Below are 20,071 nucleotides of genomic sequence, written 5' to 3'. Positions count from 1 at the left end.
ATTTTGTTAATATTCATGATGGAAATAACAGAAATACACTTTTAATTGACATAGTACAACTTGAGAGATACATTAATATGTTTTGTGTACAGTTGTTTTGATTGGTAATTGACTTTGTTCAATATACGACTTTTTAGATCAAGATGCGAACATTGAGGTGCGCGAAGAACAGTATGAAATTCACATAGAAAGGACATCAGCTGGACTGGGCCTGTCAATTGCAGGAGGAAGAGGTTCCACACCTTTTAAAGGCAATGATGAAGGCATATTCATCTCACGTGTAACGGAGGGTGGTCCAGCAGATTTGGCTGATCTGAGGGTAATATCTGTGAACTCTTTCTATCAAGTCAGAGCTGCAGTATCTTTATTTTAAAGAATCTTGTCCATGGAAGCATTATTATCATCAATGAATTTATTAAACCCCTCTTATAAAAACATATCAAAATTTGTGTAGTGTTTCATTGTGTATTATCTAAACCTCAAGAATTGTAACTGGAATGTTAAAATGAAAAATGAGTAGAAGTATACATATCTTTGTTCTTATGTCTATTAATTTCTTTTTTTTTTTTGTGCAGGTTGGTGACAAGCTCGTTAAGGTTAATGGGCATTCCCTTATTGATGTAGATCATTATGAGGCGGTGGAAGTACTGAAAGCAGCTGGAAGTCACCTTGTTCTGACGGTTGTAAGAGATGTTCCACACCTTGTTCCTGTTACGGGTACCAAGGTAACATAATAATGTAATTTATTAAAGAAAATAATCAATTTTTGAAAATATAATGTAATTGATTAGAAAAAAATCTACTCACCTCATACAAAAGGTATTAAAATTTGCAAGCTTTTGGAGCCAGTGTCTCCTGGCAGAAGGTAGAGTTTGGAGAAGTCACCCAGAACCCGGGTCAGGATAGACTTATCGGACAGAATGAGAAGGAAAACTTTTCCTCCAACCCTTCTGCTAGAACAAGGGGCCACTGGCTCTGAAAGCTTGCAGATTTTAATCTCTTTTTGTATGTGTACTCTCCTGTCACCACTTGGTAAGTAGATTTCTTATCTGTCCATTTACATTACATTTAGGTTATTGGTTTCTTTGTGTAGCTTATATTGAGCACTGCTGTGTCTCACACTGTTAACTTTTGCTACTTGCCACTTGTGATGCTATCTTGTTGATTTGTGCACTGGTTTCCATAAATAAAACAAAACCAATAAAAATTAATTAAGGTTCTGTGTTGAGTGTAAAGATTTAGGATTTAGTGGATAAAACTATTAAAATAGGGTACTATACAAACAATGGTCATTCAAGTTTGAAACTAGTTTAAGATGCACATATTAGAAGTAGAAGTTTGGTTCAGCACAAGCAGCAGTATTATCTTACAACATTGTGTGGTGAGGTTAATGATTGTCTCTACAAGATTAAAGGAAATATTTGTCGTTTCTATTGTGAAGTAGCTTTATGCCATTTAGGCTGAGGGATTATGCTGGCTACTTAATTTTCTATTGTGAATATGTGTCAGAAAATTTGAGCAGGTAGTTAGTCAATCAGTGAGGGCAACATTGTAGATCACCTAGACCTGAACTTCTCAAATCAGTAAACATTGAGGAGGGAATCAGTGTACATAATATTGAGATAGCATTGATGCTTCTGGTGTTACAAAGAATGTTAAAAAAAGATACAAAAACATTTTTGGTTAGCTGGAGTGACAGAATGCAAACAGCTGCAACAGAATGCAACAGCTAATATTCAGCTCTGAGGATAAAGATGTAAGCCCGAGTTCATTGTAGAATGTGTCTTAGACAAGTTTGTGTCAAGTAATTATGGGTGGGAGGGAAAAGACGCTCTGTGGTTGAATAGCCATGTCAGAAAGTTGCTACCAAAGCAAAGAGAACTACCGTTTCGATTTAAGCATAGTCAAAGCCTAGTTGACACACAAAAGCTTAACAAAGCTAAAATAAGTGCAAGGAGAGCAATTAATTGTTCTTATATGATGTGAGTAATAAGAGGAAGATGATTACAGAGGAAACCAAAATACTGAATTTGGCCTTTTGAAAGTGTTTCACCATGGAAGATCGTAATAAGTTTCATGTTTTCTGTCTCTGCACAGATGCTGAAATGACTGATATTGAGATCAGTAATCACAGAGTAGAAAATCAATTTAAACTGCTCAACAGTGGTGAGGCGTCAGGGCTGGATAAGAAGGCTATGAAATTCTACAGAGATTACGTGAAAGAACGTGTTCTCCTTCAATAAGTAATTTCTTGTTGATTTCTAAAGAAACAAGGCATGATTACTAAATAAACAAGGTGTACCTACTGATAGGGAAAAGACTCATATCATAGGTCATTGTTGTTTTAAAGAAAGGTCGACAGACTGACTCCAGTATTTACAGGTGTATATCATTAACACAAATCTGTGTAATTGTGGAACATGTTTTATGGTCACGTGAAATTTTCAGAGTACAAAATTCACATCTATAAAAACCAGCATGGATTTCACAAACAGATACTTTGAAACTTGGCTTGTTCTGTTTGTCCACAAGTTTTGGAGCATTGTAGACATCGATGCTCAGGTTACTGTGTGTTTCTTGAATTCTCGAAGGCATATGATACAGTTCTGAGCTGTTGTTTAGAGAACACAATAAGAGCTTACTGAGTATCGGACTAAATTTGTGATTGGATTCAATACTTTCTTACACATGAAACACATCATTGTAATAAGTGGAACAAAATTTATGAAGGTAAAAGTAAGTTCAGGAGTACCCTGAGTGAGTGTTAGTCATCATGGCTGCCAATTTATATTAATGATCTGGTGAATGAGGTTTGAGACACAATGAGGCCACTCATGATTGAGTGTGAAATGGAGAAAGACCTGCTGAATGTAACATATTGCATGTAAAAAACGTGAAGAGTTTGTTACGGGTAGATTGTGTTATTGGTAGCTAATCAATGGAAACAATAACTGCTGTAAAATGTCATCTAGTGGGTGGACCATGTAAAACAAATTGCAGGAATAGCGGATTCCAGGCTGACATTCGTTCAAAGAATCATAAGCAACTGTAATTCATACACAAAAGAAGTGGCTTCTGTAATATCATGATACACCAGCATTCATATTCCTGCTCCAGGTGGAATCATGGGTAATATCTAATTTGACTATGTTTCTTTTAATGGACTGTTATGTCATATACCTAATTTCTTCTTTTACAAAGCTTTGTTTATTGCAGTTACTTTTTTTTATTTCATGCGAGTTGAATGAGCCGCACTGCCGGGTCTGGTATTTGGCTGCTGCATAATATGTAGGCCACTGTTTATCCAGTTGGGCAGGCCAAAGATGTTGAGAGTAGCAGCTCCATGGTGTCTTATGGATCTCTCTCTCTCTCTCTCTCTCTCTCTCTCTCTCTCTCTCTCTCTCTACCTCCCCCCTCCCGCATGTGTTCCTGTAATGAGTTTAACTTGGATTTTGTTGTATCTGACGCTGCTGACTAGAAATATCTATTGTTTTCTGTGTATTGGTATTAATTGGGATAAAATGCTCAAATGTCATAACTGATTTAAGTCTGACATTATTTTAAATTACGGCAATAAAAGCAGACTGTGGAATAACTGAATGTGTGATGTGTCTCATTTGTTTCATGTTATGATGTATCAAATGTAGGGACACAAATAATCAACAAGTCTAAAGGAAACTAAACTTAACATTCAAAATTTTGAGTTTTAGTGGAGTTGGGTGACAATAAGAATGATTTGTTCATCAGTCAAGGCATGGACACTCACTTAATGCTACACTACGTGACACACATTCATACATTCATACATACATACAAATTTGTATATAAACACTGAATTGCCTCAATTAAAAATTGCTTATTTTTCAAGACACTGCTGAGTAATATAGTCCACAACTTGTTACTTTTCTGCTGTAATCCATATTACACTCGAGAGTGACATTGGCTCTAGATATTTATAATGAAATGTGTGTATCTATCTATTATAAAATGGCACTTTTGTGAATAGGGTAATTGCCATCTCTGTTTCAGAATTTGAATAAATATGAAATTGCATATGATTGTCACAGATAATTTTCAATGAGCTTAAGTGGGCAACATTTCCATAATTTCAGAAAACTAAACATGAGGGGGAAGCGATGGAGACAATTACTTTATCAGGACCTTGCCATTTTTATTTTCTGTGTTTTATGGTTTGATATTACTTTGTCAGAACATTGTTTTCTACAGCATTAAGGTGGTTTGGGTGTGAGCTTTTGTAAGGACGAATTATGTGAGTATGTACAAGGACAAACTCTGTGAATACATAAAACAATATCAGGGAAAGGATAGAATGTTACTCGCCACAAAAATGACCCAGTGAGTTGCAGAAATGTGTAACAAAAAGGAATGTGTTTACTAAAACTGTATAAACATGTAATTACCTATTTGACTTCATTATTTGCATGTGGCTTGGGCAAAATAATACTTGCAGATCCTCTGATTTTCTCTGGTCTTAATGAAATTATATTGTGTTGAGCAGGTAGTAACTTTCTGTTGAAAGATACTAATTTTGTAAAATTTGAGTTAATTCTGCGTTATTGCTTTTCGTATGCATCAAGGGCCTAATTTATGGAAACCAGTGTTCCAATGTGATTATAGGCTACAATCAGATGATTTCATGAGGTATTCATGAAGCAAATGAGTTTTTAAGGCTCAAAATTCAAGTGATTTGCTTGAGTCTGTGGAGTTTATGATTGTAGATGGTAGAATATGAATTTAGCTTGTTCTTGTACTTCCCGTGTAGTCTGCTGCCAAGAGCAAGTCTGGCACATTCTGAAAGATCTTGAAAATACAATAATGAGTAGGGATCATCAGTTTTGGTGTGTCTGATAATATGAAACTGTAACACTGAAGCTACAAATTCAGCACTTGCACCAAGCAAGGTAGTATACTGGTTTAGGAGTTGAGGATCTCAGTTCAAACTCCTGTCCAGCCATGAAGATTTGAATGTTCTGTTGTTTCTGTATGGGAAGGCTGTAGCATTTACTGATAAGAACTAACTTAGAGCTTGGGCTATTATACAGATCAGTCTAAGTCACTACAACTTTAATTTCAGGGATGGGATTTTCTTTTGGGATGGGGGTACAGTTTCACACTTTAGCCAAAAGTTTACGTATTGTATATTCTTTCCACTTCATAACCAACTACACCAAAAGCTAGCTCCAAGATATATATAATTCGTGGCAATTGTATCATAACAAATCATACTAAAAGACACGTTTTGGAGAGCTCTTTAATGTATTGTATGTTAGCATCACTGCATGCTTAATGCTTTTCATATTTTCAGTACTAATTTTGAAGCACTTATTGTTTTTGTGTGGTCAATCCACAGCTATAGAGTTCATAAAAGAAGACAGTGATTTTTTTGCATTGTCATAGATTTTGTCAGAAGAATACTGTGCAGCTACAATGTTGATTTAAGTGTTTGTGAAGGTAACACACCATATTTGAGGTTTTTGTATTTATAGTTGTATACTACAGAAATGTTTGTTTAACTGATGCGTTACAATAAAGGCCTCTCCAAAACATGACACTTTTAGTACAATTTGTTGTGCTGAACTGTTGGAAAATGTGATGTCAGTCGAAAAACATGTTACCGCTAATTTTTAAGCACTCCAGTTAGTAGCCTTAATAGGTAGTTACAACGAAGGAATAGCCTCTTAAGACACATTAATGCACATTCTGCGTACCTTAATTAATTTGTTTATAGATCAAATCATCTCGTCTCCATTTCTTCACTGCAAAATAGTCAGACCATTTCATTGTAATTCGGATGATCTAATAGTTCTTGTTCAAGAGAACACATTGCAAGCACACATTATCAGCCCTCATTCATAGTATCAAACATGGGAATGTCCAGGATGACTTGTAACAATATTATGAAAAGGGAAGTTGCCATTTACTATGAGTCGCAGATAGGCACAACAAAAAGTCTGTCACAAAAAACTTTCGGCCAACAAGGCCTTTGTCAAAAATACACACACACACACACACACACACACACACACACACACACAATTCTCTCTCTCATGCAAATCATACTTGTGTGTGTGTGTGTGTGTGTGTGTGTGTGTGTGTGTGTGTGTGTGTGTGTCCTCTCATTCATAGTATTTCACAGAATGTTTTCACCAGTTTTAGTGTGGATGACCAGTGTTCTGCCTCTCTGGTTATCATTGGGAAGGTGACTATTATCTGCAGTAGTTTAACACTTTCAGGAAAAGCCTCTGTCAGGTTGTTTTCCGAAAGTAAGTTCCAGATGATCGAAGCATCTAATGTCTTCAGTAAATCCTTTTTGCTGTACAACACATTTAGTTCATGGCATTAGTCTGAAGACAGTAATTTAAACAAATTAACAGATAGATACTTTCAGTTCTTTTTCTGAGAAAACAGTTTGATGACCTGTAAATAACGATGTTTCAAATAGCAGTGAAACTGCAAATTATCATTAAAACAAAATTGATCACTGATTGGAGCTGTGATGCAGTCGCAGACATCGCATGCTCATTCTTATTTCCTCTATGCATTTGTGAATCTCTTTCTAGGAAGTGACATGTTACTGTATTGTAGTACACTCTAACTGCCGATTTACAAACTTCTTCCTGCAGCACAAAATGAAAAACTATCATAACATTAATGTTAAATGTTGATTATGATGCTTTGATGCATCATTAGAAATATACAGAGACAGGGCTTCAATAGCAAAGTTTCAGCCACTGTATTCATTCTGTGTTGATATAAACAGCAGAATGTGAAAATCAAATGGATGTTAATAGAACACTCATGGTCAATGGACAGAGTCTTCAGGATGCCCATCAGAGCTGTACTCTATAGAAACTGTGCTGCCAAACCTCTGCTATGTGGAGCTAACTGGCATTTCAAGGCACAACCTTAAAACTATCTACTATCTGTTTCAAAAAGTCACTCGGTATCAACAATGCCAGGGATGTTGTTTGTCATTATTTAAATCCATGAGAGAAATATTCGAAATGTATTGTGACAATTTAAATTCTGTAATACATTATTGTGATATTTATTTCAATGTACGTTTTAGAGTCTCCGCATCAAAGTCCTTAACTAATGCAACATACCTGGTCCGCTTGCGCGTGTCGCTTGTGCTTGTGCTTGTGCTTGTGCTTGTGTGGGGGATTGAGTGGTGGACGATTTGCTACTCTTGTCGTACTAGTAGTTGAGGTTAACCCTGACTTGACTAATATGTCGTAGCCTCATGTAGGTTTATTTTCCACTTAGAGATGATGATTTCTGGAACAGCTGTCGGTCATCGTCATCATCATCCATTTGACATGCACTGTTGGATAAAGTACCACCTCCATGTAATTTTCATTGCAATCATAACTGTGTTTCACTGCAGTTTGTTCCCCATTTTATTTCTTTCTCTTGTATCTCTCAATAGTTTGCAACATGTATATAACAATTGCTCATTGAGCAGTCTTAAATTTTCAAGTACTTTTTGTAAGGTTAAGCGTCATTGTTATAATTAGCTTTAGTTTGAGTTAATATTTTAAAATTTAATTTTTTATTTTCAGTTTTTGTCTTTCCTATTACCACTTGTCTTGGGATCATGTGAGCCATTGCTGCTTGGTAACTGAATGAACCACTACATAATTCATAGGAAGTTGATAAGAAAATTTGAAACAAATGTTTAATAAACTCCCTATTTATTGTTATATATAGAGTAAATAATACTTCACAGTGCAAGGCTCTAAACTTAGTTATAAATACATGTACCAGAATAAAGTGTGTGCAACGTGGAGGACTTTAATTTTAGATGTGAAATTCTGGTGTTTAATATGCAAATTTTATGCATGAAATTGATATCTAAATAAAGCAACTGCATTCTTCAGGATTAAAGGAGACCAATCACCGAAATGGAGGAGTGCAGTTTCCTACAACTTTTATAGCAACTGCTTTGTCATTGATTAGAATCTCATTAGCTTGGTGTCTTTAATGCAGATTAGAACTTAGAGTAACATACAAAAGCAGTTTATAATCTCTCTCTCTCTCTCTCTATCTATCTATCTATCTATCTATCTACGTATCTCCTGTTGTATGTCTTAGCTTCCCTTCCCTGTGTTTCTATACAACATAACAGTTAAGAGAACGTTTTAAGGGTGTATTTAGTCTTTAATCTAGAAATACCGAATATAAAGAGTTAAAAGATTTTTGTGGGATGCTAATAGATGCTAATAATTGGCTTATAAAATCTTTATTTTTGATACTGAAACTCTCGTGTTAATTATTACTGCCCATGGTCGCTTGTACTGGACAGTTACGCTCTGTTGTGCTGTAGGCTGGCGTAGCATTTTATATGTATTTTTCATGAGTCAACCATCACTTAATTTTTAATAGTATGTCTCACTAATTTCTGTTACAGTTACCTGAAACCATCACAGCTACACCAAGTCCAACACAGACACCTGTTGCGACACCAACACCGATAGCAAGACAGCCTTTGGGACCAGGGTCCGTGTCGTCTAGTGCGAGTGCAAGCAGAGCGCCAAGTGCAGCATCTCATGTGTCCAGCTACGACACAGCAACAAGCCATGATCCTGAGCAAGAGATCAGAGCTAAAGTAAGATTTTCTTTACATTAGTTTTTGGTCGGTATTCTTTACAAAATACATGATTGTTACGTTACCAGTACTATTGTCACATGTTGGAAATTTTTACATCTGTAGTAGTAATGAGGAAAGTGTGGTGGTAGTATTACTCCATTAATTAGTTGTTCAAAAGATAAATTCAGAACAAAGATTATGACCATTGTGTAGGTGGCGTCATGTTTGGAGGAGTCCAGGAGCATTTTAGTGAGTTTTGGATTATGAAATTTACCCTGCCTCATGCTCGAAGTTAGCATACATTTGTGGGACCATTCCTTGACTTGGCACTGGGGCTGGCTGACATTGCAGAAGAGTTCATACCGATTTAAAACTGCCAACTAATGACACTTTACCAGTGTTGCCTACAGCAACCAATAGCGAATGTGAGAAGGACATCACATGTGGCTCCGGAGGTTGTGGGCAGTGTGTGTGTTTCAAACTTGGCTCCCTTTCCATTTTCAACTGCTGCTCCTACACCATTACCATTTCTTGCTATCCTGTTCTGTTCACTGGAGTTAAGTTCACCATTAACCTAGCAGTGATGGCTCCTCTTAGCAACTGGTGACCTGTTCAACTTCCACATGGCATACATCTTGTATCCCAGGTACGGAATTATTGGATGTTTTTACCTCAATCATTTACCTGTTATCATTGAAAGTCACACTTATTCAATGCCTGCTCCCTCAACTTCCCCTATGACCCGCAGATCATGAAAATAATATCAATTGAAAAGTAATGTCAGATGTGAAACCCATTCAAGACATGAAGAATGTGGCATACCAGAGGAATATCATGTTTCAATAGAAATGGTACAGAGTATCTCGTTTTATTGGAAGGTATATGTAGAGCTTCTACTGAACTTCCGCTCTGGAACATTTTATGCCACAGAACTGTCGTTCAGTTACACTATTGTGGAATTAAATACAACAGATTATTTACATGCAAATGACTAATTTAGACCTCTAGCTGTGAAACTGAAGTTGATACAATGTATAATTTTCTAAAATAACTCCTATAATCTCCCACAGAAATGAATCATATTAATAAGTGACCAAGGAGTAGTATCTTTTGAAATAACAGATACTATTCAAGATAATGGCAGATAAAAAAGGGGGCGGGGGGGGGGGGGGGGGGGAGAAATGATGACATTGGACATGAATACATCTGAAGAGACTGCGTACGCTATCTTGTGCGCCCTCTTCTGGTGTTTCATCTGCGTCAGATAGGATCGATGAGGCAGTTCATTTTGTATTATCATGAAATAGGGGAGAATATGCCATGAATATGAGTTGGGAGTGGCAGTTGTTACAACAAAAATTAATAAAAAGCAGCCATGATAGAATAGTCATTTATTAAAAAATATGACCAGTCTCAGCCTCTAATAATAGGCCATCCTCAGATAATACACTACAGCGATAAGAACTAAAAGTGCTGTTTACTTAGGGCAGTCAGCAAAAGGAATATATCCATAAGGTATTGAAATTCCTGTTTTTTATCCATTTCTATGTACATTTTAAAAATGAATGTTGAGATCTTAGCATACGACATATAAATCGCTTCCTGTTGGCTTACATTGATGTCATTCATCTCATGCGTGCCCTCATTCATTCTCTTTAACCCATGGCTGCTCAGCCATGAGTAGCAATTTTGCGATAGGGTTCAGCACAGCTGTCCAAAATGTCATCATCGTCAGCCGGATGGGTCTTTTTAATGTTTTCTGACTCTGCTATTTAAATCAGCACTTTTAATTTTTATATTTACAGTGTGTTATATGAAGAAGGCCTACTGCAAGAGGCCAAAGACCAAAATGATGATCTAATAGAAGATAGGTAGATGATGCTGGGAAATGTGTAGGAGGAACATAGATACCTATCGCTAATGACCATAATATATGGAAAAGTCATGAGGAATGCTTTATCCAGTAACAGATGTAAAATGGCTGATTATGTTGACTTTAGTTGTTGGATTTGACGACTTTTATGTTGACAATCCCATTATTCATGTACTTCATTCCATTGAATATATTCATTGGGCTAGAAAATTTCTTGTTTCCTAATCCATTAATAAAAAGTATTTACAGCCTTAAACTAAAAACATTTACTTTCACACACAGTGAGTGTAATTCCAACTATTACGGAGTGCAAAGAAAACTGACCAAGTGTCCATAGGAAAAGTCACAGCAATGGTGCCAAAGATGATTCTCTTATCTCACAGTGGGGTAATGTATTAACAGCTATGGGGACTACTTTTGAAATAATGTACTATTTACTTACTTTCCTTCCCTTTGTCTCTTTCCATTTGACTGCTCCTTATTACCATACCCCCAGGAAGTAGTTTATATTGTCTGTGTAAATTTTTAAGATTTTAATTTAAGATGTAAAAGACTTTCATGTTAAGAAAATTGTTAGCAAATTATAATCTGCAGCACTTGACAAGAAATTAAAATTTCCCATTATTTGCTCAGTAACCATCAGTATTTGCCTACAAGCAATTCTTGATTTTCAGAATTTCGTGTTTGTTGAAGTGTTTAGTATTTGTGAGTAAATTGAGGTACTGGATTTTCTGTTTCTGTTTTTTCAGGCATATACAGCTAAGAAAATTCCTGAACCAATACAGCCTGTCAAGAATGCTGAAGTTCGCAAGCAAACAGTGTATACCACACTGATTAGGGACCAAAATGGGCTGGGCTTTAGCATAGCAGGTGGTAAAGGTTCACCACCTTACAAGGATAGTTCAGATGTAAGTAATGGCAATACAACTTAATACTAATTCCTGAGGTGCATGCGTGTATGTGGATGTGAGTGTGAAATCATCAGTAATAAGAGGGAGAGAAATGTTGTAACATCAGCACTTTGCATTCCGTAAAGCAGACAGAGTGAATCTCCATACATTCTTACTTAAATTGCCGCCACCTGGGCAGTGAGCATGCTACAGGGATTTGCACAAGTCTCTTTGTGGAATCAATGAGGCCACTTACCAACAATTAGTGTATACATGAAAACAAACAGTGCGCTTTCATTCAAATGTATTTGCATAAGCATCACAATACAACATTTTGTATTGTTAATTATTTGAAACTCTTCAGGGTGGACTGTTCAATGTCATTTCACTTGAGTTATAAATTCACTTTCATCATCAAAATTATTGTCGCACTCGTTTTCACTTAGCTCTACAGTCTTTTAGTCGGAAAGGACTGTGCATGAAGAACTTTTTGCCTACTAACTAGAACCTAAAAATTACAACTTTTCTCTCAACACAACTGCTACACTTCAACAGAGAGTTAAAACAGGCTTCCCTAGATGGCAATACTACACAGTATTGATGCCTCATACAGTCAGATTCATGAATGGATCATCTGGAGCTACAAGAAAATGTATCAGTTGAGGCTTAACATTGGTATGGAAAACAAAATTCACAATGTTGAGAGCCACTCACCCTTGGAATGGAAAGAGTTAAACACCAGTTTCCTGAAAATATGTTTCATCAGTTTGATTCCATTGCCATCTTTACACTGTAGTCACACCTGACTACTTGTATTCATCTCTTACGAAGTGTTTATTTTAAGTAAGCAACAAATTGATTTTGTTTTCATTGTGATACATTACACAGATGATTTAGACAAATGACATCAATTTGAAATTCAAGGTGACTGCTAAAAATTATCCACAGATCAATGTTACAGCATTTTAGTGAGTCGCTCCTAATTAGCGTGGCTGATAACATCACTGCTTAAAAGTTGCCAACAGATGAAATGTTGTTACTTTGAAAGCTACCTCATAAGCAAAATACACCATTTTTGAAGAAATTTTGAATAAATAGTTCTCAGCATTTCCTTAAATTGTTTATTGCTGTAGTGCTTATATTCCTCTGAAGTTGTTGTACTTCAAATAAACTAGATAGTTCTGTGTCCTGATACCGTGCTTTGCATGAGACAAAGCTTATGATTCTTCATAATTAGAACAAACAATATTTGTTAAATGGATATGTTTGAAGACATGCTACACACCCGCTCATAAACGTAAATACAAGAGAAGATTGGTGGCAGGCTATCATTTATTGTGGAAACATAAACCCAAAAGCCAAAACATTATGACCACATCACACCACAATGTTGGATGCCACGTGGTGGTGTTGCAGCTATGTGACGCGAAAACAAAAGTATGTAAGTGGAGTAGACACGCATATATGGGCAGCAAACAGGGAGATCCATTGAGATAAGCAACTTTGACAAAGGGCAGATTATCATTATGCAGAACCTGTGAATGAGTATCTTGAAATGGTGAAGCTTGTCAAATGTTCACGCGCTATTGTGCTGAGCATCTCTGGGGAGAGGTAAGAGAACAATGACAGTACCACTAGGCGGTAAATGATTGTGGACATCCACTACTCTTCACACAATGAAGGGCTTTGGAGGCTTGTCTGCTCTGCCAGGTACGGTAGGTGGTGATAAGTGGCATCTCTGCTGAAAGAGCACAATGCCAGTGCACGCACAAGTGTTTCGGAGCACACTGTTCATCATACATCATTGAACATGGAGCTCCGCAGCAGACCCTCCCTATGTATTCACATTTTCACCCAACATCATCCGTTGTGATTGCATGGGCATAGGACCATCGTGATTCGACCATCGATCAAAGGAAACGTGTCGGCTCCTCGCATGAATCATATATTTGCTACGCTAAGTTGCTGGTCATCTACACAAACACTTTCACTTAGATGAATAGTGGCTCGAAATGTGCAGCATGCCACAGATGCAGGCTGGTGGAATCAGTATTATGCTGTGGGAGACATTCTTCTGCACTCAAATGGGAGCTGTGGTATTAATTGAAGACACGCTGATAGCTGCGAATCACCTGCATCCCTTCATGCTTGATGTCTTCCCTAATAACGATGTCAGCTCTCAGCAGTGTAATTGTCTATGTCTTGGAGCCAGAATTGTGCTGCAGTGGTTTGGGGGGCATTATAGTGAACTAACGGTGATGTCTCAGTGACTGAATTCAGTTGTTGTAAATCCTATGGAACCTGTCCTGGTCACTATGGGGTGCAGTGACCGCATACACAAATCAGCAGCCCATTATTTACACGAATTACATGATCTGTGCATACATATCTAATGCCACATACCTCCACAAACCTACCAACCGTTGGATCCCAAATAGACAGAAAGAATGGCATATTACATTCCAAAGACAAACATTCAAGCTATTAAGCAGGTGGTCATAATGTTTTAGTGTACACACTAAAAGTTCAGTCATTTCAAGAGTGACACTGTTAATGTTTTATTTAAAGATTGTTACAGAAATTCTGAAGAGCTTTTCGTTAATGGAATAGTAAAAAAAAGTGATCATATATAATGTGGAATGATTGACATTAGACAGAAGGCTACCATAAGCAGGATAGTGAAGCAGCTTTTTAAATTCATTTGTCAAATTTATGAATAGCTCAGGAATGGTAACGAAGTAAATTGTGTTTAAATTGTGTTCTATTGTTACACATCCAGTTGTTCTGTTTTAGAATGATTTAAACAAATTTGATAATGATTGAAACAGTAAATGTATTAACCCTCTGCCATTGGTATTGATTTCTTGTCTGCGTTTACTTTAACAGGAAAAGCCTTTATATTCTCAAGTTAGAAGTTGAATCAATCATGACTTTGTTGCGTCTATAGTTCCTGAACATCCAATGCGTCATTATGTGTTAGTTTCATGCACAGCATTTTAATTAATTTATTCCTGACATACTCCAGTTTTTACTGGCATTTGCTTCAGAATACTGTGAAGCACACACAAAGCTAGTGGGCGAGCAGATTCTGTGGTTATAATCATAACTTTGAATGAGGTGCACAAATTTTGTTAAGTACGTTGTTATTTTTACAGGCAATTTATATCTCCCGTATAACGGAAGGCGGTGCAGCCGAGAGAGATGGAAAACTTATGGTTGGTGACAGAGTAATGTCAGTAAGTACTCTGATTGGTTATGGGTGTTGAATAAAATTAATGATTGTAATGAGACACAGTTTTTATAAATTATGAATGAAGACGTATCATAGTTTGTGATGAAGTGGGTTGTGTTTATAATTTTTAATCTCATGGTCAGGATAATACAAGAGGAATTCAGAAATTTAGCAGTAATACAAATCATTTATTGTTAATGTGGGGAAAAATGAAAAGAACCTGTTACTTTTCCATGTCTTTGAAACATGTTGTGTGTGCAGCTTATTAGGACCTTTTTATTTATTTTATTTTTTTTTGCTTTGTCTGTGTCATTCTGTGCAGGATGTATTTTACACAGAGAAGTGAACTTATTTTTGTTAGTCCATGCCTCTGTCAGAAATGCTTTGGGTTGCTATCATTTTAATCTCTGCTGCTGTATGCTTGTGTGAGTGTGAATGATTTAGTTTTTTCTTCAGTGGAATAGTTCTTACCTCTCTCTGTCTTCCAGTATAGTGTATAAAATTGAAGCAAAAGAAAAGAAAAGAACTCTCCATTTGTAGATACATGTTCTAAACTTCATGCTTTGTAGATGCATAACTTTATTCCAAGTCAATGAACATAATTATAAATTAGTGGCTGATAAAAAACAACAGAACATCTTTTGCTTATCATTTGAGGAATCTCTGTAGGAAATACTGGTATGCCTGAAGACTGACTGGTTGTCATAATAGCATGCTGGTGAGAGGACTCAGTCTAGTGTGTCTGCCCACAGATAAACGGTGTGGACATGGAAGGAGCTCGGCATGACCAAGCAGTGTCCATGTTGACTGGTCTTGAGCGGTTTGTGCGTCTGGTGGTGGAACGAGAGGTGTTGGTTCCCTTGGGCAGCAGCCCCTCACCCTCCCCAAGCCCAGGCTCCGAGAAATCCCCACGTGTGTTTGGAGTGCCAAAACCGTATACAGGACTATACAGTGCAAACAGTTACATGGCAAACAGACCTGGTTATGTGGGATATCGCAGGGCTGCTGTGGAGCAGCCAGTATCCAACACTGCACCTAACTATGGTAAATTGCCAGGACTGAGGAACGATCCTTCACCACCTACATCGGATGTGGTGAGAAAGGAAATGAAGATAGCAAGTGCATCATCACCTGCAGAAAGTGGTACAGAAGTGCTGCCAAACCACGTGCCTCCATCAATACCTACAGAACCTCCTCGACCAGCTCCACGGCGCCTGAACCAGCCGTCTGTGGCTGGCAGCACATCGTCGGAGCCGCCCCCTGTACAGGTACTACCCAAACCTTTAACCAGTGAGGATTTCCAGGCTATGATTCCTGCCCACTTCCTTCAACCTCCTCCAAAGCCACCAGGTCCAGATATTGCTGGCCCTACTGTCGTTGTGACAATAAAACGACCAGAGACACCATTGGGTGACATCAAGTTTCCCCCTGCCCCAACCACTCTGGGTAAAGTGACAGAGACCATCACTAAGAGCACCTTCACGGAGACGGTTGTGACCAGAGTTACGGACAACAAGGAGATCCGGCCTATTGTTACTGAGGTTAGTGCAGTGCTGAACTGTGTGGGAGGCTGAAAACTCTTAGTGGATTGCAGTATTCCTGTTAGACGTCACTAGATATATTAGTAATTGAAGGATCATATTTGCATCTGACCGATTTTCCTGTGCTCTAATAATGTTAATACATTTTAAGTGCACTGTAAAGTAGACACTATTGATCACTAATGGTTATGCACACGTTTTAGACTGTTACTGTAATTTACATTCATTGCTGTAATTAGTATTGTTCTGCAGCCAGTCATAGACGATCACAACCTTTTTTCACAAATGCTTGCCATATGAAGTGTGTAGTGCTCTCGCAGCGTGATACATCGGCCATTTGAATAATTTAAACACACATACAGTTATTTCTCTGTTGATGTCTTCATCAGAATTCTGACGAAATTTGTACTGTGAAATGATTTTTTTTTTCTTACAGCGGGCAATTACTGTGTAAGAAATGTTGCTGTTTGTTTAGTTATTGATCTGAGAACTTCTTAAATCTATAAATTGGGAAAGTTCTTTCTTGAGGATTCATTCTTACAATGTGCATGTTGTGAAATTTAATTTCCAATCCTCATCATAAATTGAGTCCTGATTAGCTCTTCTGTTTATTATGTTCACAGTTTGGCTTGCCATTTAATTCAGATTTCCTCCATTTAAATACATCCTACGCATCTATGAAACCGGGCTGTGTTGGAGTTTCTGTTAACTGAAACGTTTATTGAATTTTTCTCCAGTAGGACATTTATGAGGAGTAGTCATAAAGTTTTTGATTATCACCTCAAAACAAAGTAGCAGGACTAACTATTTTGTTTCTTTGCAGAGATACTATACCAAAACTATACCAAAGTAGCTTTGGATTTAGTGTGTCTACAGACTTGTACCTGCTAATAAACAAAAAATTTGTAATGCAACTTCTCTCTCTCTCTCTCTCTCTCTCTCTCTCCTTTTTTTTTTTAAACTTTATGCATTTAACTACTATAGTGACCACATATATCATTCTGCATCAAATTTGAAATTTGGAGTACTGTGTTTAGTTGTGGGTTTGTGATTTTAGAAACTGAAAGAAAGATGTAACTTTTACAACCAAATAGTCTGTCACAGCCTTTTGCCCAGTAAGGTCTTCATAAAAAATATATACACACACACACACACACACACACACACACACACACACACACACACACACACACACACGTAACTCGCCTACACATGACTGTAGTCTCAGGCAACTGAGGCCACACTGAGAGCAGCAGCACCAGTGCATACTGGGAGCAGTGACTAGGTGGGGGTAAGGTGGAGGCTCGGGCGGGGAGGGGGAGGGATAGTAGGATAGGGGTGGCAGACAGTGAAGTGCTGGAGGTTAGACGGAGGGCGAGTGAGAGGTGGTGAGGGGATGGCGGAAAAGGAGAGAAGCAAAAACACTGGTGTAATGAGGACTGGATAGTGCTGGAGTGGGAACAGAGAAGGGGCTGGATGGGGAGGACAGTGACTGACTAAAGTGGAGGCCAGGATGGTTACAGGAATGTAAGATATATTGCAGGGAAAGTTTTCCACCTGCACAATCCAGAAAAGCTGGTGATTGTGTGAAGGATCCATATGGCATAGGCTGTGAAGCAGTCAGTGAAACGAAGAATGTTGTGCTGGGCAGTGTGCTCAGCAACAGTGTTGTTTCTTGGTCACACTTCTTCGGTGGCCATTCATGTGGTTGTCATGCCTATATAGAATGCAGCACAGTGGTTGCAGCTTAGCTTGTAGATCACATGACTGGTTTCACAGGTAGCCCTACCTTTGATGGGATAGGTGACATTTGTGACTCGACTGGAGTAGGTGATGGCGGGAGGATGCATGGGACAGGTATTGCGCCTAGGTCTGTTAAGGGGTATGAGCCATGAGGTAAGGGGTTGGGAGCAGGATTTTTTTAGGGATGGATGAGTGTATTTTGTAGGTTCGGTGGACAACAGAATACCACTGTGGGAGGACTGGGAAGAATAGTGGGCAGGACATTTTTTCATTTTGGGGCACAATGAGGAGGAGTCAAAATGCTGGCGGAGAACGTAATTCAGTTGCTCCAGTCCTGGGTGGTACTGAATTATGAGGGGAATGCTCCTTTGTGACCAGATGGTAGGACTTTGGGAGGTGGTGGGAGACTGGGAAGATAAGGCACTGTCCAGCCACAAAGGAGCATTCCCGTTGTAACTCAGTACCACCCAAGACTGGAGCAACTGAATTGCAGTCTCCATCAGGGTTTTGACTACCTCTCATCGTGCCTTGAAATTAGAAATGTCATACCCACTATCCTTCCCACTCCTCCCACAGTGATGTTCTGTCATTCACCGAACCTACACAATATACACCTTACCTCATGGTCATACCCCTTTAATAGACCTACATGCAAGACCTGTCCCATACATCCTCACATCAGAGGCAGGGCTACCTGTGAAACCAGTCATGTGATTTACAAGCTAAGCTGCAATGACTGTGCTGCATTCTATGTGAGCATGACAACCAACAAGCTGTCTGTTCGCATGAATGGCCACTGACACACTGTGCCCAAGAAACAAGTGGACCACCCTGTTGCTGAACATGCTGCCAAACATGATATCCTTAATTTCAATGACTGCTTCACAGCCTGTGCCATATGGATCCTTCCCACCGACACCAGCTTTTCTGAATTGCACAGATGGAAACTTTCCCTGGAATATATCCTAAGTTTCTGTAATCCTCCTGGCCTCAACCTTCATTAGTCATTGTCCACACCTATCCGGCCCCTTTGCTGTTCCCATTCCAGCACTATACAGCCCTCATTTCACGATCACACCCAGCCTTCACTCCTATTCTGCTATCCCCACGACCCCTCCAACTTCCCACCTGAGGCTTACCCTCCATCTAAACTGCAGCATTTCACTGTCCACCATGCCTTCCCAACTATCCCTCCCCCTTCTCAACACAGCCTCCTCCTTACCCCCACCCAGTCACCACTCACATCATGCACTGGTGCTGCTGCTTGCAGTGTGGCCTCAGTTGCCTGAGACTGCAGTCATGTGTGGGTGAGATGCATTTGCGTGCACCTCTCTCTCTCTCTCTCTCTCTCTCTGTGTGTGTGTGTGTGTGTGTGTGTGTGTGTGTGTGTGTGTGTGTGTCGTCTATTTTTGACACAGTCTCTACTGGCCGAAATGTTTATTTGTGGCAGTCTTTTTGTTGTGCATCTCCGCTACATGGTGAGTAGCAACTTTTCTTTTCATAATATTGTTACTAGTGCACTGTTTAGTTTATGCCACACACTGCATAGTGATTTGTAAACTGCTGATAGGCATATCTACTGATTTATGATTTTGGATCTGCAACAGTGCCTGTCATTCTACTGTACAATGTACAGTACCAAAAATGGTTTTTTAAACAAGCTTTCTACAAAAGCAGTGCCAAAATTATGTACTTTCAGGTACTGTGAGCAAGTGGAGCAATGATTGCAGTAATAAATGGAAGCCAATTGTAGCATAGGACTTACAATGTTGAAACATTTAAATAGAAACAAAAATTTCTCTACTAAATAACTGCATGAGAATAGCAGTGACTTGTTTTGCAAGGAAAAAGTACATTTGTGTTTTATGTCAGTTTTCTTATTTATCGATTATAGTAAGAATAGAATGATGGCTGTCATCACCTTACTTACGTCTACTTGGTACATTGTGAATACTTGCTCACCAAACACCCATCATAAATCTACAGGAGTCAAAGCAAGGGGAGTAGTGTTAAACATCTGCAAAGAGAATGTCAGACAGTGAAATTCGTACACACTATACTTCAAAATTTTGTTTAATGGAATATTGAAGTTTAAATATGGAGTGGTTCAAGAGATTGGGACTAGTTGTTACAATTTTTTTCAATAATTTTTGTACAAGAAGGTTTTAGAGTTATTTTAAT

The 20,071-nt window shown here is 38.3% G+C and overlaps 1 protein-coding gene across 9 annotated transcripts in view; it reads left to right on the top strand.

Moving 5' to 3' along the window:
- Positions 1-20,071, top strand: part of LOC124711466 (protein lap4) — a 539,589-nt gene that overhangs the window by 334,297 nt on the left and 185,221 nt on the right. For 7 of the 9 annotated variants that reach the window (XM_047241583.1, XM_047241591.1, XM_047241620.1 and 4 more), the window contains 6 exons: positions 138-319; positions 576-725; positions 8,432-8,629; positions 11,234-11,392; positions 14,530-14,610; positions 15,359-16,147. In XM_047241583.1, the coding sequence (XP_047097539.1) occupies positions 138-319; positions 576-725; positions 8,432-8,629; positions 11,234-11,392; positions 14,530-14,610; positions 15,359-16,147 (1,559 nt within the window). The remainder of the gene's footprint in view (positions 1-137; positions 320-575; positions 726-8,431; positions 8,630-11,233; positions 11,393-14,529; positions 14,611-15,358; positions 16,148-20,071) is intronic. The other 2 variants (XM_047241606.1, XM_047241626.1) reach the window with 2 other exon arrangements.

Source organism: Schistocerca piceifrons, chromosome 1 (assembly GCF_021461385.2).
Source record: "Schistocerca piceifrons isolate TAMUIC-IGC-003096 chromosome 1, iqSchPice1.1, whole genome shotgun sequence".
Lineage (NCBI taxonomy): Eukaryota > Metazoa > Arthropoda > Insecta > Orthoptera > Acrididae > Schistocerca > Schistocerca piceifrons.
Note: the sequence above shows the minus strand (reverse complement) of the source record. Positions and strands in the feature narration are given on the sequence as shown.